This window comes from Lipotes vexillifer, unplaced genomic scaffold (assembly GCF_000442215.2).
Source record: "Lipotes vexillifer unplaced genomic scaffold, Lipotes_vexillifer_v1.1 scaffold532, whole genome shotgun sequence".
In the NCBI taxonomy this organism is placed as follows: domain Eukaryota; kingdom Metazoa; phylum Chordata; class Mammalia; order Artiodactyla; family Lipotidae; genus Lipotes; species Lipotes vexillifer.
Window position 1 is genome coordinate 1501496 of NW_006798027.1, and position 24204 is coordinate 1525699.

Sequence of the window (24204 nt, forward strand, 5' to 3'; positions counted from 1 at the left end):
CTTTAAGGCATTCCTGAATGATGAAGGGTCATCTAGAGGTGAGGGGCCAAAACTGAGTGCTTTCTAAAGTGTTAGAAATTGTACATGGAATTTAGAAATGAATATCAGAGCTGAGTCTGGGATTTAGTGTTAAATACCTTAATTCTGCTTCTTGCAGCTTACCTAGACCATGGATGGAAAACTGAAGTGCTTATATTTCAACTGAGGGTTATTTAGGTTTTCCATTTCTAGATAAGAAAGGTGGAAAGCCGAGAACTACTACAGAATTGACTTCACCCCAAAATATGTACTTCTAAATACCAAAAATTAATTTATAAAAGACAAGATATACAAGATAAAGAACTGGAGTCTAGGCTAAAGTCCATGCACTGTTTATTGGAAAGGCCAAAACTCAAATGCTTGTTATGTGGATACCTCCTTTGAGGAGACAAATTCCTCAGCCATAGGCATTTCTGCCAAGATTGCCAGGTCTTCAACCAAATGATTACTCCCACCACCCTCAAGCTACAAATGTGTGAATGAGAGTGGACACCTGACCTAAGAGCAGGCGATCTGTAGGGTAGTAGAGACCTGGCAAGAAACAACTTGGCAAGAAAAGATGACCTGGGTCAAGCACATTCTCGTTCTTGTGAACCTAAATTTGAAAATACAGAGCCAGATAAAAGTGGGAGAAGAATGTAAAAGGATGCCATGAAGCAGAAGTGGAGAGCTATGGTTAAGTTGAAGACTTCACAATAGACTTGTACGGAAACAGAATTGATACATGGTCAGAGGAGGCCATTTAGTAGAATGACAATCAGAGAAGATGTGTAAAGGGAAGTGAAGCTGCTGTGAGAGAAGCCATGTAGCTCATGGCAGAGATGAAGGGAGCAGCTCTTCCCTTAAGCTTCCTCTGTACCCGATAGCTTTCCGTTTCCAGTTCATATAGAGCTTTACCATAAACTCGCTTTTTCTTGAGGCACCAAGAAGGAATCTCTGTTGTTTGCAATCTAAAGTATAAAATTATAGCACTATTTTTCAGTAACTAAAAGGAAACCATAGGATGTTATTGAAGACCTATGGTTCCTTATAAACATACAGGGAGAGCCTTTGTTGCCAAAATGTCTACAAGAAAATGATGTTAATTTCATAAGAGAATAAGAGAATATTTCTCCCTTAACAAACAACTTTGGTTTTCAAAAAGGAAGCAAGAATTTGGAGACTGAGACAAGGTTTGACAGCATGTATCAGCAAGAATATCAATTTCAGATAACTGCAGAAAATTGATTTGCCTCTCATAAATATTCCTATGCTCATATGCCTAGAAAATTTATTATTTGCTCTAGAATATTTATTAATAACATTCTATAGTAATGCCTTAAAACATCACAGTCTTTATTAACATCATCTATTCGTAGTATCTTATGACATGGAAAGAAAATATAATGCCATCCACATCTAACAATGCAGTCTGCTCATTTGGCAGCTACAGTATTACCCTTGTTAGATAAGGGCAATCCAGTTTCCTCAGCTCATTCTTTTGCTTTCTAGCCACTAAAATCTAGACAGGAAGCTTGCTTTCTCCTGAACAGTTTTAAGTCCATGAGGTGCTTGCACGTGTTTGCTCACCATGAACATTCTATGCAGAGCTCCATCTCCATCCTTATACAGCGAGCTGTTCTAGGTTCTTCTTTGAGAACAAAAGTCCTCAGCTGCATATGTGAGTTCTTTTAGTAGTTGGGACTCTGTTCCCTGTGTTGTCTTATGGCACTAAGGAATTGGGGCCAATTTTTATAAAGTCAGGGGGCTCTATCCTTTCTTTCTCAATCTACAGATCATCAAACGAGCCTCACAGTTTTACCCCTACCTATAAGCTGATGACTCCCAAACTTGAATCTCCACTCCAGACCTCCCTTCAAATCCAAACCAACATATCTATCTTCCTACTAGACACCTCTATACAGATGTACAAGAGGTAAACTGAAGTTTAGTATGCCCCAGCTGAATTCAGCATCTTGCTCAGACTCATATTCCCCACAAATAACACATCAACAAGAAAACACCATTTTGAATTTGGTATCTCAGGTAAAGGTTTCACCCAGCTAATCTTCTCTCCCTCACTCCCTTCTCCCTGTTTCAAGTCGTTTTCCAATTCTGTCAATTTTACTTCCTAAATTTTAATTTTTGCCTTCTTGAGGCAAACATGGAATGAATAGCAACCTGATGAAATCATCAAAGATAAGAATAAGGAAATAGAAGAAACAATAATGTAAAATAAGGTTCTACAGAGTCTATAGTGAAATCCTTATTTTCATTCTTGATATCTGTAGTTAGCGTCTTTTTTTTTTTTTTTTTCTTGGTCAGTGTGGTTAGGGTTATTCAACTTTATTATCTTTCAACAGATTCAGCTTTTGGTTTCATCGATTTTCTCATTGTTTTTCTGTTTACAGATTCATTGATTGCTGCTCTTCATTATTTCTTTCCATCTACTTTGCTTTGGGCTTAATTTGCTCATTTTTCTAGTTTCATAAGATGGACCCTTAAGCTGTTAATTTAAGACTGTCTTCTTTTCTAATACAAACATTTCATGCTATAAATTTCCCTCTAAGCATTGCTTTAGATATATCCCACTCATTTTAATATCGTATTTTTTCATTTTCATTAAATAAATATTTAGGGCTTTGTGGGCCATATGGTCTGTGTTGCAACTACTCAGTTCTGACACTGTAGCATGAAAGCAGCCATAGATAATATGTAAACGATTGGCATTGCTGTTTCCATAAAATGTTATTTTTGTGCAATTTATAATTTGTATTTGAAAGCTGGATATTGTGTGTAGCACAGTAGAGACTGGGATAAATAGTATTTATGTCCAGAAATGGATATACATTTTCATTTGCCAGGGCTTTAGTGAAGGGGGTTAAGTCAGCTCAATCAGTAGCTGAGCTAGACTTGGCTTTTGTTGTTGCTAGGCTTACCTTCAGCGTACCATCAGCTTTAAATTCCTTTGGCATTATCTTGTGCTTTGGGGCAGGGGGAGAGGGGGGCTGGTTTTCTTAATTTCTGTGCCATCCTCAGCTTTAGGCGTTCTCTTTGCACCTGCACCTCAGAGAATGTCTCTCTGTAACCTTGCTTCTCTCCAGTGGTACACTGTTGTTGATTGTTATTCAGTGCTCAGTAATCTGGTGGGTGTGAGTGTGGAGGGGGGTGTTCCTCTGTTGTCCAGATCCAGGCTCAATCTTTTTTTTTTTTTTAATAAATTTAGTTATTTATTTTAGTTTTGGCTGCGTTGGGTCTTTGCTGCGCACGGGCTTTCTTTAACTGAATTTATCTTTAGAATTTATAATTTAAGAATTTATCTTTACTTGGTTTTCAGAAGTTTGACGACAGTTGCCAGATGTGGCTTTGTGTTTATTCTGGGGTTTGTTAAGCTTCTTGAATCTGGAGCCTGATTCCTTCATCAATTTTGGAAATTTCTTGACCATCACCTCTTTAAATATTCCCTGATTCTTCATAGTTCTCATAATGTTTTACTCTGTGCCGGATGTCATGTATAAGAAAACCATAGAAACTAAAATCAATGTTATTTTCAACAGAAGACAGCTTGCTCTTTCCTATGTTACGCAGGTAGGATATGGGGGTAGGAACTGAGCGTGGCTGGCATTCAGCGGCACCTTCAGTTAGACATAGTCTTCCTCTAGTTACAGGTTTCTCAAGGACAAGACCTGTGATGTGTTTGTGGTTGAGCCTTCATTCTAGTGGGACTTTCTCCCCTAAGCACCTGCTCCCAAGTGAGACTGTGGGATATTTCTGTGGGCTCTTTCTAGCCCAGTCCTCTAGCCCACCATGCCCCCAATCACTCAGCAGACATCCCACAAGGAAAACCAGTCACACATCAGGGGTATTTACAGATTCCAGTTGGTCACACTGGCCTACATGTCAGTTGCTCCACTGGTTTCCCCTCCCCTAGGAGGGTCTCGCTGCTGATGCTACCCTAATCTTTAGCCTTGGCCTAGACTTGACAAATGCTCCCAGAGAAGTACACAGTTGGCCATCTCAGCTCATCTAGGAAGGGCTCCCCTGTCTCTGTAATTTTAGTTCTTTGCTTCTATTAAAAAAAGGTTTTTAAAAATGTATGTATTTTTTTAAACTGTTTCAGTGGAAGTAATGGCTCTCTGCCATCTGCTATATCCTATCTGGTAGCAGAACTCAGAAATGTTAGTGGCTACCAGAAAAATGTTAAGTTCCTCAGTCTGACAATCAAGACTTCACAATCTGATCTCAACCTAACATTTTTCGAACTATACACCAATCTCTCAGATCCTGAAATTCTCTGGTTCCCACCATGTTCACTGAACAACCCTCTTATTTTTCTGGCTTTATGATTTTTTTGCTCATCTCATCCTAGCTTTTAGGATATCCCTCCTCTTTCTATATATCAATACTTACTAGTCTGTGATGCATTCCCAGACTAGCCTGGAGTGATATCTTGCTTCGCCTAAGTGTTTGAAGCCCTAATTGTTCCATTAATTTTCTAGTGAATTATTTGCCCCTTCTTGTGATATCTCATATTTTTATTTCTCAGACGACTATTTAATTATTCAGGCTATTATCGCTCTTTTTTCTCAACTCAACTGTAAAGTTTTTAAATGTCAACAACCATGCTCAATTCAGATCTCTACTCCTTATAGTGCCCTGCACACAGAAGAGTAATCCCTAAAAAGTATCAAATCAAATACTGACCTATTTTCATTATCTACATTTTAATCTGAATGAATTTCTAAAGCAAGGCTGCTAGGGGTAGGTATGTTTCTGTCTAAGAGCCACCAGTTTCACAGAACCACATCTCCAGAATCTAGATGTCACCCTTCTCACCATCTTGTAGAGTTTTTCGTTTTTGTTTTTAATCATATCCCATTTCTGCCTTTGCTCTGTTCTCTAATTCTTCGGTGACAGTGACAGAGTCTCTTCCCACTGCGATTTCTCTTCAGCTACAGACCTGTCCTTCAGTAGGTATCTACAAAACCTGCAGTACAATCATCACGCAGAATGACGAATTATTCCCTTGGCCCTTAGTATTTGTTGTCTCATGCCTGAAAACCTGGAAATACAAGGATCACTTTTCCTCACTAGGGAAGATGAGTAGAGAGAAGGCCAGAAGGAACCCAGGAATCCTCAACATTGGATTACAGGAGTGGAAGTACAGGAATCTATAGGAAACCCAGGTAATGAGAAGCCAGAACTAGTGTTGGTGTGTATGTGTGTGTGTGTCATATGTAAATAGTCACAGCATCAAGGAATATCAATATTGTTGTATTTTTAAATAGACTTTGTGGGGAAAAAAAGAAAAGAAAATCTTACTACGGTTGTTTAAAAGACCTAGTATGGACATTTCACCAATTATTTTTTATGTCAAATTATTACACAATACACTATCTCCTCCGCATACCAATAAACACATATCTTAGCAATTACTATATGCTATATTAGATTATAACAATACATTTGTTCACCACATGCATTGTCTTAAAAATGTGTCCTTTGTATAGATCTCCCTCCTGGGCTGACATATAGATCACAGCATACTGATACCATATACTTTAGTTACCCATTAAACTGGTAAGAGTGACATTTAAAGAAAAAGTATGTATTCAGTTATTACCTGTTTAAAGTATAAATCATTACTTTTATTGTGGATGGCATCACTCGTATAAAAGGGCTTTATATTAGGACATACCCATTCAGTTATATCACATAACTAGTGAAAAGGCTTTAAGCCTAAATATGCAATTACATTATTAACAAAAAAAATACAGAAAAAATATGAACAAGATAGCCTATTGTTTAAAAATAAAGGACCCCACTCCCTGCCAAAAAGCAACAGAATATTATATAATCAGATTGATTTTTGGAAAGAAACTGGTCGTACGTTGTACAGTCCTTACTCTTCCAAGTCAGTTGCCAGGAGGCAGAAGGTATTCTATGCTGGAAGTCTCGGAGGAGCAGGTTGCCTATGTGGTGCTCCAACACTGTCTCACTGGGTGGACAAGCCAATTGTATTCTGAGGTTCAGTATCAGGGACCATCTGCTAACAGATGCAAGCTTCATCCTCTATTCCAGCCTTTATCAGTATAAAGGGAGTATTTTGGTTCTCTACCTGCTAACTCTTTTGCTTTATCGGTTGGTTCAGAACTTGAATGGAGAAGAGGGTTGCTCTTTATTTGACTTTCTCAAAGGCTCCAGTATGCTCAGTAAAGTTTCAACTCATTCTGGGGTGGAAGGAAAGGAACAGTGCCGACTACATGTGGCATAATGTGACAAACAGGACATAATGCTTGTTCAGTGGTATCCTTTGTTTTCATGGTTTGAGACAGAGAAAACTAATTAAGTGGCTGAATTTGGACAGGAATCCAGGTTTCTTAACTCTCCGTCAAGCAAATAGTCTGTTTTTTTTCTCGCTATACAATACTATTTATACAACAGAGAAAAAAGTTTTTTCCTAAGCCATGGAGACTTAAGTTTGGCAATGCACCAAAATCATGATTTGATGTTAGATCTCAAAGCTGGAAGTAAGTTTTTGCTTTTTGGCTCTTTAATTTTTGAAATGGCAAGTTACCTTTATAGGCTGGGACAGTACCCAACTTCCCTTTTTTAACTTGTCTCTCCAAAGGCCGAGCTATTGCCACACGCTGCACTCTACAAGAATTAAGATGCCATTTGTAGGCAGTACCAAGATCAATCTCCCCCTGCTTTGGTTTATATTCTTCTGGTGCATGGCGAGGCTGTTTGACTATTTCATAAGGACGAGAATCCGACCTGAAATATATAAATTTGAAACACAGCTTCACAGGTTCTTTTATTTTGAAGTATTTCAATGCAGTATTAAAATTTTCCAGACTTTTTTTTACTTGAAAAGTCTAAGAAGATATTAAAATGGTGATGGTTGATAAGCTACTTGAAAGAGATTATTGAATTCCTTTATATCCTATCCAGTGACTACATATAAGAAAAATAAATGTCAAAAATCCTAGTTTTCAAAACAGCTTTACAATGGATCCTCAGTTGATTGGATCTTACATAAATAAAATCTTCAAATAATTGAATTTTTTCCTAACCTGGAAGGAAATCTTAGGTTAAAGATTTAATGAATCTGAAAACAATTTTAACTATATCGCCCGGGTCCATTTTGTCAAAATCCTTATTCATCCTATTAAAGACTCTAATAAACTATTTGGGCATGCTCTCTTCTTGTTGAAGTCATGCTGTCTTTTCTGCTCATCATTAAGTAATAAATTAAAGAAATAATTTATGTCTAAACTCTGGCCTTTAGACATAAATCATATTCATAGTGTTGATGTGGGTCTTATCAATCTTCAGATCCCCAGAAGCCCTTGCCAGGGATAGGAGTCATATGGTACCCTAGCCACCCTGGGCATTATATAACATTATGTGGCAGAGGTAGTACTGCAGACACTGAGGTTGTCTGGTGGGGTGGTGAGACCACAGACTCAGACTGATCAGACTACCTGGGTCCAAATCCTGGCTCTGTCATTCACCAGATTTATGATGTGGGATAACTTACCCTGTCTATGCTCCAGTTTCCTTAGATATAAAATAGGACAATAATACCATCTACCTCATGGGGTTGTTTGAAAGACTGACACATGCATGTATGTACAGCATACACATGAGCGTTTAGTACACAGTAAGGATGCTATGTTAGCTCTACAAATTACTAAAAATCTTCAAAATTGCTTTTTTTCTTTGGGACACTATGGACTGTTTCACTCATTGTATCATTTATTTAAACCAACTTGTATTAATCAATATTTTCTGTATATGTCCATAAGCTCCCAAAACCAAAACTCACTGAATCCCTTCTCTAGTCATGATATAACCTCTTAGACTTGTTAAGTCCATTTCCTCACCCCCATCAACCCACTTCAACCTGGTTTCCAGCACTGTCACTTCTCTAACACAGCTTGAAGGTGCACCATGACTTCTATGTGATTAAATCCACCAGACGTTTTTAGTCCTCATCTTACTTAACCTCTCAAGTCCTAATTGACATTATTGCCCACTCCCTCTATTTCTGAGAAATTCTCTCTCCCTGCCTTCCTCACTATTTCTTCTTGGTCTCCTACACAGCTTTGCCCTCCTATAGTCAGTCATGAAGTTGGGCAGTTCCTCGACACTGGGGCTACCCACTCTCCTCACCCAACGTTCCCTCCTGAGGACAACGCCTCTACTCCCAGAGCTGCAATTACTAACTATATGGAAACACCTCTCACTCGTACGTCTCCACTCAGACCTCCTCTCTTAGCTCCGTACCAGTTTTTACAGTGGCTTGTGGGATATTCAGTGGCACCTCAAAACTTAGTATACCCCTAATAAAACTATTTCCCCCCAACAAATCTGGGCCTATTGGCTTGTTCCCTATTTTACTGACTGGTATCACCATCTCTTCAGCTGTACTCAGAAACCTAGGACTAACCCTTCACGCCTCACCTCCCTCCTATATTTCGTTCATCATCAACTCCTGTCAATTTTGCCTCTTAAATATCTCTTAAATCCGCTTTTCTCTCTCTCATCACCATTCCAAGCTTTCATAATAGCTCATTCAAATCAATTCAATACCTTCCTAAACTCACTTACTAGTTCTCTCTCCAATCTTTTCTTACATTGCACCCAAAGTAATCCTTTCACACATAAATTTGATCAGGTCATTCTTGCCTTCATCTCCCTAGCCTCTTCCTCACCTCTCTTTCGTACCCCCCTCAACAAACACAAATACAAACAAAACACAAGAAAGAAAAGAAACCTTCAATGGCTTCTTATTGCTCTAAGGATACAGAAAAAACTGAACATGGCCTCTTTCACTAGCTTCAAATCACACCGTGCTTCCTCTTGCTTCCTCTGCTCCTGCTGGCCTTCTCTGACAATTTCCTTCTTTCCATGCTCCTTCCTGCTACATGCTGCTCTCTCCTTGGAAGGCACTTTCTTACAGTCTTAATCCAGTTAATTGCTTTACAACCTTCAGATTTTAGCTCATTTTTCTCATTTCCCTGATAAAGTCAAGCCTCTTATTCTGGATCCGAAGTTACCTTGCGCGTATCCTTCATAGATTTGATCACTGTGGCAATTTTATACTTATTTCGAGTGATGTTTTTGACTGCCACCTTCACGAGACTGCAACATCTGTGAGCACAGAGATCATGACTGTTTTGCTCACCACTGTATCCCAGGTGCCTAGCATAGCACCTGACACTTAACGAATGCTTATGAAATATTATTTAGTGGATAAATAATAGCAGAAATCCCATACCTCTGCTTCTCAAGACATCTGAGTTGTTCTTTGCTCTTCCCAAATACCAGCTAGAGAGGAATAGGCTAAAATGCAATCAGGAAGGGGAGAGGACAGAGAAAGCTTAGAAGTCTTAGTTTCTCTAGTAAGATTAGTTAAGAGTTAGAAAGTTTACTTCCAAACCCAAAGCAGCTTTCTATGGAGAAGTAGTAGAGGGTAAATGCACTCTTATTCATCTGATATATCCTAAAACATTTGACATGTCTGGAATCATACTTTCAGGGCAGACTTCCGGCCAACTCTGCCAATCATCTACTGTGCTACAGCTGTAATGCTATACTATAAAGGATCAAAAGTCCGGTACAAGTCCAGACATCTGCTCTTTACAGTCTCTTCCTATATTATAGAAAAGTATAGAACAGAATGACACATGATTCTTTGTTTGTACAGATGAATCAGCTGCTTTCTGCTGCCTAGTCAACGTGGTCACCATGAAGGAGTCAAGCAAGAGTTCCAAACCCCTCGAATATGGCTCTTGGAAATACTGCTAGTTCCCTAGTCAAACTATGAAGAAAAGATCTAATGTTTTAGTAAGTGGAAAGATGATGATTTAAGAAATGGAAGTTTTACTTTTGTTGACATATTTGAACCTTTTGGGAGTTGGGACATTTCTTTTTTTATTTTATTTTATTTTTTTACTATTACAGGCTACTTGAACAAGGCAACTGAGAAAGCCCAGAACTGAAAAGCAATTGCCTTTTAAAGAAAGATGTGGCAGGTTAAACTTTCCTGATTTTAACACTTCGAGTTGGTTAAATGCAAAATCTTTATTCAATAAATATGAATAGTGTGAAATTTATTTCAAATTTCCATTATGAATCATTAAGGCATCAAGAAAGAAAGGAATAGGGGCTTCCCTGGTGGCGCAGTGGTTGAGAGTCCGCCTGCCGATGCAGGGGACACGGGTTCGTGCCTCGGTCCAGGAATATTCCACATGCTGCAGAGCGGATAGGCTCGTGAGCCATGGCCGCTAAGCCTGCCTATCCAGAGCCTGTGCTCCGCAACGGGAGAGGCCACAACAGTGAGAGGCCCGCATACTGCAAAAAAAAAAAAAAAAAAGAAAGAAAGAAAGGAATAAAGGTGAAGAGAAAAGAGCAACCATTCCCATTTGCTCTATCTCAACCAATTGCTCAATTCCTTCATCTCATTTACTATAATGTGTAGTTATCTTGTTTACCTGATTTTTGTTTTGGGACTATCATTCCCACAAGACTATAAACACAGTGGGAAAGCCCTTCTTTCTGTTCCCTGTCATACCCAGTGAACAGTCAAATACCTGCCCATTGCACTGTGTCTGTAGCAACAGAATCACCAGCAATGCTGGTTAAAAATGCATATTCCTGGGACCCACTTCATTGTCTACTGACTATTTTAGGTGGAGCTCTGGAATCTGCAATTTTAACCTTTCTAGATGATTCCAAATCACACCAAAGTATGAGGACTATGGAAAATCTTCAAATTTCTGGAAGAGCCGCAAACCTACAGAAGTAACTGGAATTACCAAAGCACTGCAAGAGTTGCCTGAAATATTAAAAGTATAAATACTGCAGTAAAAGTTTGAAGGTCTCCACCTTTGCTAGGTAAGTAAAATAAACTCTATCATCTGAAATGAAAAGAAAATGGATAGCACTAAAAATTAAAGTTGTTACAGAGCATTTCAAAAACCCTAAATTATAGAAAGCTGATGTATGAGTTCCTGGAAAGCAAGAACCTCTCTTTATTGATAATTTTATACTTAATGCCTAAGACTGTACCTTGAATATAGTGTACACATTAAGAAAATAGAGGAAAGAACCCACTGAACTGACAAAGATCAAAAAAGCTGAGTCCAAACGAAAAGTTTAGGCTTAAATGGACTTTTTTGTCTTTCACACACTGAATAAATAGTGAGTGCCTACTATGAGCTAGTAGGCATTGTAACAGGTTTCTGGAAATAGAATGCTGAGATAAGAACAGATATAGTTCCTGCTTTCACGGAACACTGAAACTAATCTAATGATAAATAATAGGCAGATGCTTTGAGAACTTACATAGGGGACTTTTACCTAGCCTGAAAACTGGATGAGTGTCAGTGAAGGCTTTTCAGAGTGATAACTGAGTTGAGAGCTATAGGTTGAATAGGCATTAGTTAGGGTAAAGAGGCAGGAAAAATTCCACGTGGGTAACATAGTATCTTGGAAGGCTCTGTGACAAGAGAAGCCTGGTACTTTCAAGAAATGAAACATGTCCTATGAGATGTAACCGTAAGAGTGCAAAGGGCATTACAGTGAAAATGAATCAGAGAAGAAAGCAGGGAGCAAAGTATGAAGGGATTTTGGTATACATTAAATATAATGGGAAAATATAACAGCAGTTTTAGCAGGGAGGTGACAGGATTAGATATGCATTTTAAAAAGGTCATCTTACTCAACATCGCTAAGTATTTAGAGAAATGCAAATCAAAACTACAATGAGGCACCACCTCACCCCAGTCAGAAGGGCCACAATTTAAAATTTAAAAGTCTATGAATAAAAAATGCTGGAGAGGGTGTGCAGAAAAGGGAAGGCTCCTACACTGTTGGTGGGAATGTAAGCTGGTGCAGCCACTATGTAAAACAGTGTGGTAGTTCCTCAGAAAACTAAAAATTGAATTACCATATGATCCAGCAATCCCACTCCTGGGCATATATCCAGACAAAACTCTAATTCAGAAAGATACATGCACCCCTATGTTCATAGCAGCACTATTCACAATAGCCAAAACATGGAAACAACCTAAATGTCCATTGACAGATGAATGGATAAAGAAGATGTGGTACATATATACAATGGAATACTACTCAGCCATAAAAAAGATCAAAATAATGCCATTTGCAGCAATATGGATGCGACTAGAGATTATCATACTAAGTGAAATAACTCAGAAAGAGAAAGACAAATACTATGTGGTATCACTTATATGTGGAATCTAAAATATGGCACAAATGAACCTATCTACAGAACAGAAATAGATTGACAGACATAGAGAACAGACTTGTGGTTGCCAAGGGGGGTGGGGGGTGGGGAGGGATGGACTGGGAGTTCGGGATCAGCAGATGTAAACTTTTTTTTTTCTTTCTTCTTTTTTTTTTAAATTTATTTTGGCTGCACCGGGTCTTAGCTGCAGCATGCGGGATCTCCAGTTGCGGCATGCAGGCTTCCCAGTTGCGGCATGTGAACACTGAGCTGCGGCATCCACGCGGGATCTAGTTCCCCGATGAGGAATGGAACCCGGGCCCCCTGCCTTGGGAGCACAGAGTCCCACCCACTGGACCACCAGAGAAGTCCCAACAGATGTAAACTATTATATATAGGATGGATAAACAACAAAGTCGTACTGTATAGCACGGGGAACTATAGTCAATAAACCATAATGGAAAAGAATATAAAAAAAGAATGTCTATATGTGTATAACAGAGTCACTTTGCTGTACAGCGGAGACTGGCACAGCATTGCAAATCAACTATACTTCAATAAAAAAATAAAATAAAAAATAAACAGTACATAAAAAGGTCATCTTGGCTAAAGTTAGAAAACAGATCAGAGATGCAAAAGCTAGAGTAGATACAAACATAACCATTAGGAAGCTGCTGCATTCCTCTAGGTTCTGGTCACAATGGAAAGCAGATAAACACAAGAGATTTTAGGAGGTTAACAAAAACAATCAATAGAACTTTTTATATATCCCCTTTCCTTCTCATTTTTCTCATTTAACTTAATTCTCATCTTTCTGTTTTCCTCAAGTTGTGACTCAACTAGTCTCTTGCTTCTTAGAATGGTTCAACTTAAATCAACTAAATAGTTTAAAGAGTTTAAAACAAAAACACCTTATTAAAACCAGAAGAGTGGGACTGGGATTGACATATACACACTCATATGTATAAAATGGATAACTAATAAGAACCTTCTGTATAAAAAATAAATAAAATAAAATTCAAAAATTCAAAAAACAAAAACAAAAAACCCAGAAGAGTGGGGAGAAAACTAGGTGAAGCAAACAGTTTCTTGATACTTACTTAAATGTTGTTATTCCTTCCATTTTACAACGATATGCTGGAAATTCTTCCTTGGGCTTCAGACTCTGAGGTGGAAGAACACTGCCATACATAGGATAGTTTTCCAAATATTCAGCTGTGGGACAAGACAAGTCAGAATTTCCATAAATCCTTGTGGTTCCATGTGGGCAATGATATCGCCTATGCAAACATAAATAACTTATCATAGTTTAACTCACATGAGCAATTGTATATACACATGGCAGAGAAAACGATGTTCTGAGATAGATGGTTGTTTTGACTGATATAGTGAAAGAAATAGCCATTTGAAAAGATTTAGTTACATAGTATGAAAAAAAAAAGATTCAAACAGCAAGATGAAAAAGTAGCAGATGCAGGTCAAAATTTCCCTGAAGTGGTCTCTTTGACAATCTTGATCCTCCTAAAGAGAGGCAATGTATTGAAATATTAATGAGTTTGTTCTCCTTGTTTTTTTCCCCTCCTTTATTTCAAGCAGGTAGTCAGGACCCTAACATTTCCTTCTTGCAGGACTTTTGGAAGGGCCGAGGATATAAGCTGCCTTAAGTCAACACGTTCTCCTGTCTTTTTAAACACAATTCATGAAGAGATAAAATCAGATGTCCTGCTGGAAATGAGGTCCTAAGAGGAAACAGATGGTCCTGGACTGCAAAAGAGGGAAGAGGGGACGATTCCCCAGAGAGAGGAAGGAGGTAGAAGATGAGGGGCAAGGAGTTCTTAGAAGAGCGGGGGTCTTTGCCCCATTCTATCAGTGATCCAAGAGGTGGCCGGATATCAAGAGTTGGCTAGGTGGAACCCTACAACAATGGCTCCCAGCTTTGCCAAGATTCTTGTACCTCAAACATATACTTCAAAGCAGCGCTGGCACCACTCTTGAAGGGATTATGTGAACTCCAGCAAGAGACATTTCAGTGGGAAGCATTACCAATGTTTAAAGCCCAGAGAAGACTCCTCTTGCATTGGCAATGCCTCTGCTCCCTGGATCGTTTTATCTGCTTGGAGAAAAGGAAGCCTCCAACATAATGAAGACTGAAATTTCCTGACAGCTGGATGGGAAAGGAACTTAGGTTGGATAGAAATTAATTTAAAGATTAGAAAAAAATTAATCAATATTTTTGCCCATCAGCGTTTTCAGATATGAATCAAATCCTCAAAGGCTGACTTATCTTCTAATCTACATCCGATTAGTAATTTAAAACAATATTTACCATGAAACTACGGGGAAACTGCTTTCCATCACCATGTGAAGTGTTTTTCTTTTGGAGGGGATTACAGTACTGACAGGACTGACATATTCATAATATTTATTTAGCAAACAGTCATCTAATCCCTGGGTCAGCAAGGAAGCTGAGGAAGGAGATGACTGCTTACAGCTTAGACAGGACTCACTGACCAATTCTGGGTTTCAGGAGACTATCTACTACTTTTTCAGTCCGTCGGATCCCAAAGGAAAGCAGTCTGGATGGGACTGGGAATGGGAATATGGCTAGGCGGGGATGGAAAGCTAGGAACAGAAGAAAGCCTAACACAGGTCGAAAACTCATAGACTTGCACACCGTTCTATTCTCCTTCCATTTCCTTTTATTTATTTATTTTAAATTTTGTGGGCATAGGGGCTTCCCTGCTGGCGCAGTGGTTGAGAATCTGCCTGCCAATGCAGGGGACACGGGCTCGAGCCCTGGTCTGGGAAGATCCCACATGCCGCGGAGCAACTAGGCCCGTGAGGCACAACTACTGAGCCTGCGCGTCTGGAGCCCATGCTCAGCAACAACAGAGGCCGCGATAGTGAGAGGCCCGAGCACCGCGATGAAGAGTGGCCCCCGCTTGACTCAAATAGAGAAAGCCCTCGCACAGAAACGAAGACCCAACACAGCCAAAATTAAATAAATTAAAAAAAAAACTTTTTGTGGGCATACACTCTCCCGTCGGATCAGGTCTCCACACTTGGCAGCCTGACATCCAGCCGCTGCTACACAGGCGTATATCATCCGCCTGGCGCCATAGCATTTCAGTTTGCGCCCGTGGATAGGAGCCGACAAAGCAGAACTGCTTAACCCGCAGTAGCTGGCGGGTGAGCAGCGAGCATCTGCGGCCTCGGAGATAAGTGGGACGTCGCTGGGCCCGCGTCCTCCACCTTTGGCGGGGCGGCCACTCTGAGGGCTCCGTTCCCCGAGACCCCAGCTCGCTTCCAAGCCCCGGCGGCCGCCACACCGGCCGTTTCTTACCCGCACGTACAAATCTGACACAGACACCAGGTCCTCATGCTCCCGGCTCGCGGGGCCGGCTCCACAGCTTCTCCGCAGCCGCAGGTCTGCAACTCCACCGCGCCGGGCGCAGTCCAGGTAACCGGCGGGGCGCGGCTAACGGATGCTCCGCCTGCTTCCGGCGGCGCCAGAGACGCAGGCGGGTCAAAGGTTGTGCGTTCTCAGCCCCGCCCCCGGCGCGCGGGCGTAAGGTGGACGCGGAGGTCAGGGAGCTTGTGATGCGCGTGGTGTGGTCGGCGCTGTGATTCGGGCTGGGCTGGCTGGGCGGCGGCAGCCGGTAAGTGCGGGCCCGCAGGCGTTCGAGCGTCCTCTTCCGCCAACTCCAGGCAGTGGGGGTCCCGGGTCGCCGCGGCGGCAGGGCGCGGACGGGGCTAGGGGCGAGCCCGGGCTGAGAGCGGCTGCTGTGCGAGCGTAGTGTCCGGGCCGGGCCGGCCGTTTCTCAGTGCGGACCCGGGATCCTCAAAGAAAAAGGGAGTGAGGATAAAGGGAATGTAGAGTTGAGGGTTTGTTTTTTCTTGGTTTCCCCAGTGTGGAAAGGAATGGAAGACGTTCAGTGCATCTGCACGTGACCCCAAAATGTAGTCGGGAAGCTGGGTGTTTTACCTCCAGTGAAAGCAAGTGGGAATGATAGGAGAGGCTTGGAAAAAGATCGAGCAGGGTAAGAGAGAGATGTCGGCATCTTTTCTCCCTCCTGCATAAGACCCTTCCAGTATGTAATTACTGACCTGGAGAAATAATGCCCGAGTACACAGTACGGGGCAGAGTTCCAGGTGTCACTGTGCACCCAACCCCCACGAGCTTTGTGATTCGTCGCAAAGGGCCGATCCGGAAGGATGAGTAAACTCCGCTAGTACAGTTGTGGTACAGAATTTGTTGAAGTGCTCAAATTGGACTTGGGCCTGGGTGGGTCTGTCCCTTCAGTAAGCATCCGTTGGGTTATTACGTTAAGGGACTCGAGAAGTCTTGTCAGCTCCCAGCAGTAGAAACTTTTATCTTTTAACGCCCCGATCTTCAGCCATTTGTAATACATGTTTAACTATTAGTCACAGGAAATAAGTGACCATGGTGCTCAACAGTTTGGATAAGATGATTCAACTCCAGAAAAACACGGCTAACATCAGGAATATCTGTGTTTTGGCTCATGTTGACCATGGTAAGAATCCTTTCTAAATGGCTTATTTTCAGTAATTAAGGGGGTGTGTCTCCGCACGTGTCAGTGGAGTGATGCTGTGGGCAGTTGAGAGTGATGCTTGCTAAGTTGCAAGTCTTATTTCCTTTAAAACTTTGCTGTGGGAGGAACACAGCTAACTAGTGATTGTTATTCTTCTATGTAGTATATTTTGTTGTCTTTTAAACGAGAAGTTGAGTTTTTTAGTATTTGTCAAGTATTTTGAAATGGCTTTGTAATATAACACGTCTGTAGCTTTGACATAATGTCCTCAGAACCTGTGTTATGTGATTCTATTTAACTCGTCCGATGTTTATTGAACGTCTGCTAAGTTCGAGGTATTTTGCTAGCTATGTCAGAAGGTAAGGATTTATGCACAGGGCACCAGCCCAGCTATATAGAGAGGTGATTTGGAGGTTGAGGCAGCACAACATGGGGCAGGCAAAAAGTAGACTCTAAGGGTTGAGAGAGCTGGAGGGTCGGGAAGCTAGTAATGGGTTAAGAAAAGGGCTTTATAACACTGTTAGAGATGACCCCCCGGAAGGGTGATTCAAGATGGCAGATGTGGGCACACATTTCAAGTAGGAATAATGTCAGCAAGGGGAGAATGAAATGTATGTGACCAAAGCACGGGACATGAGAGGGGGACAGGGATGCATGGTGCTTAGCTTCTCACAGACATTGCTTTCATACCACAGCATTGCCTCCTGCTAAGCCCGCGCTTGGTTTCAGACTCCTTAGTTCACGTAGCCACAGCAAAGTGATAGGATTGGGAGTGTGAAATAAAACCTATATACCATCCTGAAGGCGAGGGAGTAAGAGAGAAAAGTGAAGAGGTAGGCTGGACTCTATCTTAAAGAGCCCTTCATGCCAGCTAGGCACAAGGATATGGGTTAAGTGCTCCAGCTCTGGAGTTAGACACCCTGAGTTCAAAACTCCATTTCAAGTTACTTTGCCTTTTTGAGCTTCAGTATACAGCCTCTGAGTACTGGAATAAAAACCAAACCTACCTTATAGCATTGTGAGGATTAAATGATGATAAGGAGGAGCCCTTGGAAGGTACGTGCTTTATCATGAAGATGATCATTGGCATTTATTATTAGGTAATAGGGAGCCATTGGGAGAACAGAATAAAGCAGGGATGTTGTAATCAAATAGTACATTAGTAAGAATGGTCCGGTGAGAGTGTTTCGGATGGATTGAAGGGCGGAAAAGAGGTTAGGTGGCTATCGCCATGGGTAAAATAGTTGAAGTGAAGTAGTTACAGGAGCTAAAGGGAGAGGTGATGGGTCACTTTGTAGGTGAAGGCAACTGAGAGTGAGTTTTGTAGACAAATCTGGTGGCTAACCCTGCCCCATGAGTTTCTATAATCATGCTGCTCACGTTTTGAGGGCATGACATTTGACAAAAGTATTTTTTTTTTGCTTTGTGAATTAAATCATGCGGCAAGTCAGTAGCATGTGTGTGTACAGCAAATTACTTTAAAATTTACCATTTAAAAGTATGTTAAGATAATACTATCCTAGAAAACCTGTGATTCATTTATTCATTCAACAGATAATTCATTGAATGTTTCTTATATGCCAAGCCTTGTTCTGGTCCTAGGGATACAGTTGTGAATAAAGCAAAGTCCCCGCTTTCTTGACACTTGCATTTGGGGGGATATATGCTCGCCGTACTTAGAATGTTCTACTCCATTGGAAGCAGGAAAGTGACGCTCTAGGGTTATATGCTAATACATAATATTTACATGACAAGCACGTAATACAGTATTTAAGGTCCAAATGGGTACTTGAGTATCGTAAGAATTTCTTTTACTATTAGAGTAGATTCCTGGGTTTATGTTTGAATACTAGGTAGCATTGGTCACTGCAGTGTAGCTGATGCCCTCCATTGGCTTGCAGACAGTAGGAGATATGGGTAAATTTCTTTGCCAAATGGGTATTTTCTTCAGACAGTTTAACTGGCCAAAGCCAGCTGAGACCATACATGGGGAAATATGGCAAAAGATAATGTTCCATTTTTTTTTTGGTGACGTTTTACCCAGTATATCATCCAGAGGAAGAAATGATTGCTGTGCTATCCTTTTGTCATGCTGAGCTATCAAGAGTTTAAGTTTAGGGCTTCCGTGGTGGCGCAGCAGTTGAGACTCCGCCTGCCGATACAGGCGACACGGGTTCATGCCCCGGTCCAGGAAGATCCCACATGCCACGGAGCGGCTGGGCTCGTGTGCGTCCGGAGCCTGTGCTCTGCAGCGGAAGAGGCCACAAAAGTGAGAGGCCCATGTACCGCCAAAAAAAAAAAAAGTTTATAGGCCTGGACACAGTTATGGATATCTGATGACTGATGTAATAATTACAATAAACTTGATCAAATTCTTTGTCGGACAGATTTGAGTAACTGTAAAAGTTGTTTGTCAGACGTTTTGTATTTTGATTGGCACAGTGGTTTTTCTTATCACTTAAGAGTCTGCATTTTGCTCTGTGTAAATTATGCCTGAATTAAAAAAATTTTTTCTGTCCTTACAAAAAAATGTTGCTTGACGGATTTTAAAGTGAGGTTGATCCACTGGGTTGGCAATACAGATTACAGCACTGTGGAGTGCTGGAATCTGTGTCCTTCCAGATGATGTTTTGTTCAAAGTTCTAATTAAAATGCCCATTGTATCTTGCTTCACTTAGTATAGGTAAATAGGAAATATTTGCTAAACCAGTTCTATGGTTAGATGTTAAATTTGTCGATACAATCTACCTACCTCACCCTTTAAAAAAAAGAAATCGATTTAAATTAATATTGTTACTTTAACAGGAAAAACTACTCTGGCTGACTGTCTTATATCTAGCAATGGCATTATCTCCAGCCGCCTGGCAGGCAAGGTATGTTATATTTGATATATACTTGCATTTCAGTTCGTATTAGCAAATCTACAATGTGATGAGTCCTTCGTTGTGTTCTTAAAGATCGAAAAAGTATGAAGCATAGTTCATGCATCTAAGAAGCTGACAGTCCATTTAGCAAGATAAAAGAGATCGTTGAGAAAAAGTTATTTCTATATTGCTTTATTTTACTTTATATTAATATTTTATAAGTGCAAGAATGAGTTTTTGCAACCAATCATTTGATAACCTCGCATGATTGTGGAAAATTTCACAGGTGGAAGAGATGCTTCACAGTGGGAAATAACGTGGATAAAATGCATAAAGGCTAATTTGTGGGTTGTGCTTGATTTGAGTGGAACGTTTGCCTATACTGAGAGAGAAAATGGTGCAGGTAGAAAAAATGTATCAGATTACAAAGACCTTGAAGGCTAACCTAAGTACCAAAGGAAGGCTTCTGAAGCTTGAGGGTCATGATGAAGGAAGATCATGTTTTAGGAAATGAAATGATAGAGACCTTTGTTTTTAACTGTGAACTGAAAGAAATTGGAATAATTTATTTGCAGTAGAAAGATAGAGATGTTCCTCCCTTCAATGAATTTACGATAGAGTCAGTAGGATTTATCAGGTGACTGGTAATATAGAGAAGAGGAGATAGAGAAGCAAAATTGAATTAAAAAAGTAGACCTAAGAGACTGAAGGAAGACTTGGGCATTTGAGGCACGTTGGGTGGGGAACTGGCCCAAGGTACTGTCTATAGAAGGCTAAAAAAACTGGGTTGAATGAAATAATAAAGTGCTTTTATTTTTCCCAGTTGAGAAGTGAGAAAAAGTACAATAACTCTAAAATGAGTAGATGAAATAATAAACCATAAATTAATGAATTAGAAAAGATTGATGAAGCCACAGTTTGTTCTTCAAAAAGATTAATACAGCTAACAAATATGATACAGTGATGGTGGACACGTCATAGTACATTTAAAGATTGAATCCTAATGTAAGCTATAGACGTTAATTAATAATAGTGTATTGATATTGGTTCATTAATTGTAACATGTACCACACTACGCACTAATATAAGATGTAAGTAATAGGGGGAACTGTGTGTGTAGGAGGGGAGGGGATGCTTGGGAATCTCTTTACTTTCCAGTCAATTTTTCTATAAACTTAAAATTGCTCTAAAAACATAAAGCCTATTAATTAAAAAAATACTAGCAATGTAGACAGTTTATGATTGTCTTGCATTACAACTGATAAAAAGTTAGAAATTGATTAGGAGAAAGGAAAGGTGGAAGAAATAAGTGGTACTAGGAAAGAAAAATGTTGCAGAGATTCAGAAGGTAATAATGGGACATAATGAACAACTTCATGGCAATAAGCCTAAAAGTTTAAGTATTTAAAACAAAAATCCAAATCAGTCCATTTTAATATTACATTTTAATTCATTGGGAAATACGGATGCATATGTTGCATTTTTACAGTTAAGGTACATGGACAGCAGAGAGGATGAACAGGTCCGAGGGATCACTATGAAATCCAGTGCCATTTCACTACATTATGCAAAAGGTAAATCGATCTGTGTTTTAAAGAACAATGGTTTTGTATCTTTTGTGTCCTCTCTCTTCCTGAATTAGTTTCAGGCCTCAGGTTTTTTGCTTTACATTCCACAAATTTCATTCTGGCCTTTCCGGATGATCTGTTGTCAGAGCAGAGTCAGGCTGTCCAGATTTGAGTACAGACGGGGACCTCTGACTGGCTTGAGGGCAGAAGAACTGGCAGCTCACACTTGCCCCCATCCACCCAGGTGATTGTATAGATTTCTTCAGAGGGAAGGTCTGGAGTCTTAGGACCTTTCTGGTTCAGCCTTATTGTCCCATTTCCTTGCTAGGTCCTCCTTCTGTCCTATGGCCTCCCTATTAGATCTAGATTATTTACTTGACTGTGTACGCATTGCCATGATCACTATAGTTTTTATCCCCAGATCAGGATGCCATTTTTGTTGTTGTTGTTTTTTGTTATTTTGTTTTTTGCGTTATGCAGGCCTCTCACTGTTGTGGCCTCTCCCGTTGCGGAGCACAGGCTCCGGATGCACAGGCTCAGCAGCCATGGCTCATGGGCCCAGCCGCTCCACGGCATGTGGGATCTTCCCGGACCGGGGCACGAACCCATGTCCCCTGCATCGGCAGGCGGACTCTCAACCACTGCACCGCCAGGGAAGCCCCAGGATGCCATTTTGACAGTAACACTTCTAGGGATTTATCTGACAGAAACAGTCATACAAGCACATGAGATATATGTTCATTGACATTCACTCAAAAGTTTGTATTAGGGAAAAGAATGCCAACAACCTTACATAGTTAAGGAAAATAGTTATGGAAAATAGTTAAGTAAACTGATACATCCATGCTGTGAAATGCTATTCAGCTGTTCAAACAACTGTTTGACCTATATGTAATTATATAGAAAAGGTAAAGTAGGAGACAAAAAGCAAGTTGCAAATACTTATAAGATATGAATGTGTTTTAGTAATAAGAATATATTATGTATATAGATAAAGATGTCTGAAAGGACACATACCAGAACCTTAACTGTAGTTATTAGTGACTGGATTATGTGAAACTTACACGTTACAAAATATTTATTTTGTACTGTTTGGAAATTTTACACAAAATGTGAATTTTTATAACTAGAAGAAAATAATAAAGCTATATTTCATTTTCCTAATGGACTGACCTGTGATTTATCCTTCATATCTCTGGCACTGACACCAAGGGTTGTACTATGTGGGACATGACTGTTCTCTTTGAGGTCAGTCTTACAGTGTTTTTGAACTAAACCAGTTTTGAAGCTTTTAGATACATGAATTCCCAGTGTTTAGTATTTAAACTGATGCCTTATTTTTTAAAATCTACCTCTCACCTTTTAAACGTCGTCATTCTGTGATCCAGTGAATGGGTCAGTGGTCAGTTTATTTCTTTTCTCTCCGTATTTTTATAGAGTTCAAGACATTTGTAGCCTTCCTTTCTCCACACTCATTAGTCTGTTTTCATTTGAAGATTACTTTAGTGTCAATTTTAGTTGCTCTCTGGACTTTGTCTCCAGTTCCTTCACCCCTTTTTAAACCATTTTATTAAGGTTTACTTTATGTATCATGACCTTCAGTCATTCCAATTCCCTTTTGTCTTTGTGGTACAGTGTTGCAGGAAAATGGCTATAGGTCCCAGGGAATTGAATGGTCTAATCTTTATTTTGTTGAACTGTATGACCTTGGGTAACTTGCTCTCAGACTGTCCTAGATATACTTTCTTGATTGCACAGAGCAGAGGCTTAAGCTAGCTTGGGATGGGGTGGGATGGCTTATTGACAGAATACGTGTGAAATGATACTGGAAACAATATTCATGAAAACCCAAAAGCAGGAGCATTATTGGAGTGACATCTCAGAGAAATTGAAGGCAGATGTTGATTCTGGATCCAGGATGGCTCTAGAGACCATCAATAAAAGTTAACGGATCTTCCCTCTGGAACTCCACTGTCATCCTTGGGTTGAGTTCTCTGTTTTTATCTGTTTTTACCCTGTAAGTCTTTTCGCTGTTTTATAGCTTTTGCCTACCCTTAGTGCCTCCATCTTCATAAACTCCCTTTTCCCTGACCCCTCCACTCAACTCCTGTTTTTTTCCCTTAGTTCTGTTGCTTACTGCTGCTTTCTCCTACGTTTACGAGCATACATCTCAAGAGCATGATGTTGCTCAGATTGTCTTTTGATGCCAGGCTATGGCAGAGGTTGCACCTATGGACTGCCAGTCTGTGGTTGGATGGTCATCTCCTAGTCTGGTCAGTAGTGATTGGAGTGGAGCCATAAAGTATTCAACATGTTTCTTTGTGACCGTGATGGCCTAGAAGGGGCTGTGGGTTAGGCAGTCACCACACGTGACAGTTAGAGCCTTGCTTTCCACATCTGCAAAATGGGGATAGAAGTTGGGGATGTTGACTGAGACATGTTCTCAAAACATCCGAGAGATGAGATACATTCTCATCCTTATCTCAGCGTTGACTCTCTGGAATGGGGCATTTCCTGCTGTGAAGGTGGGACAGCCTGAAGGGGGTCTCCCTTCTGGAGGAGGGAAACGTGATGGTTGAAGAAACTCCACAGGTGATTTTTGTGTTTACCACTTCTTCCCCTCCTTCCCATGCCCCTTCCAAATGCCCTGTTAGTTGAGGATCTCTGTACTAAATGTTAATGAAGTGCTTTCTTGTTTTGACTCTTAATTTAACGAGCTTTCAAAAATTTTTTCAAATCCTCACATGGATTGAAAGATACGGTATTTTTCTAGTTTAAGGTAAACAAATAAGCTTACCAAAACTATGCATATTACAGATAGAGTGTTGAAAACCATCAAGGTGATATTCTTATCTTAGCATTTTCCAGGGCCCCAGTTCTTCCTTGAGAAAATGGAGCCTCTCTCATCTTTCCATTTGTGACTAAAATTTGGTACAAATGTT

At 40.4% G+C, this 24204-nt stretch overlaps 2 protein-coding genes across 3 annotated transcripts in view; one reads left to right on the forward strand and one right to left on the reverse strand.

Moving 5' to 3' along the window:
- SAXO2 (stabilizer of axonemal microtubules 2) overlaps positions 1–15658 on the reverse strand; it is a 17310-nt gene extending 1652 nt beyond the window's left edge. Inside the window, 2 exon segments of the mRNA XM_007470070.1 lie at positions 6596–6795; positions 15621–15658. Of these exon segments, the coding sequence (XP_007470132.1) occupies positions 6596–6795; positions 15621–15658 (238 nt within the window).
- A 249-nt stretch (positions 15659–15907) lies between these two features.
- EFL1 (elongation factor like GTPase 1) overlaps positions 15908–24204 on the forward strand; it is a 137748-nt gene continuing 129451 nt past the window's right edge. Inside the window, exons 1-4 of one of the 2 annotated variants that reach the window (XM_007470071.1) lie at positions 15908–15936; positions 16703–16812; positions 19636–19703; positions 21184–21268. In XM_007470071.1, coding sequence (XP_007470133.1) covers positions 16722–16812; positions 19636–19703; positions 21184–21268 — 244 coding nt within the window. In that variant the 5' untranslated portion in view covers positions 15908–15936; positions 16703–16721. The remainder of the gene's footprint in view (positions 15937–16702; positions 16813–19635; positions 19704–21183; positions 21269–24204) is intronic. The other variant, XM_007470072.1, reaches the window with a different exon arrangement.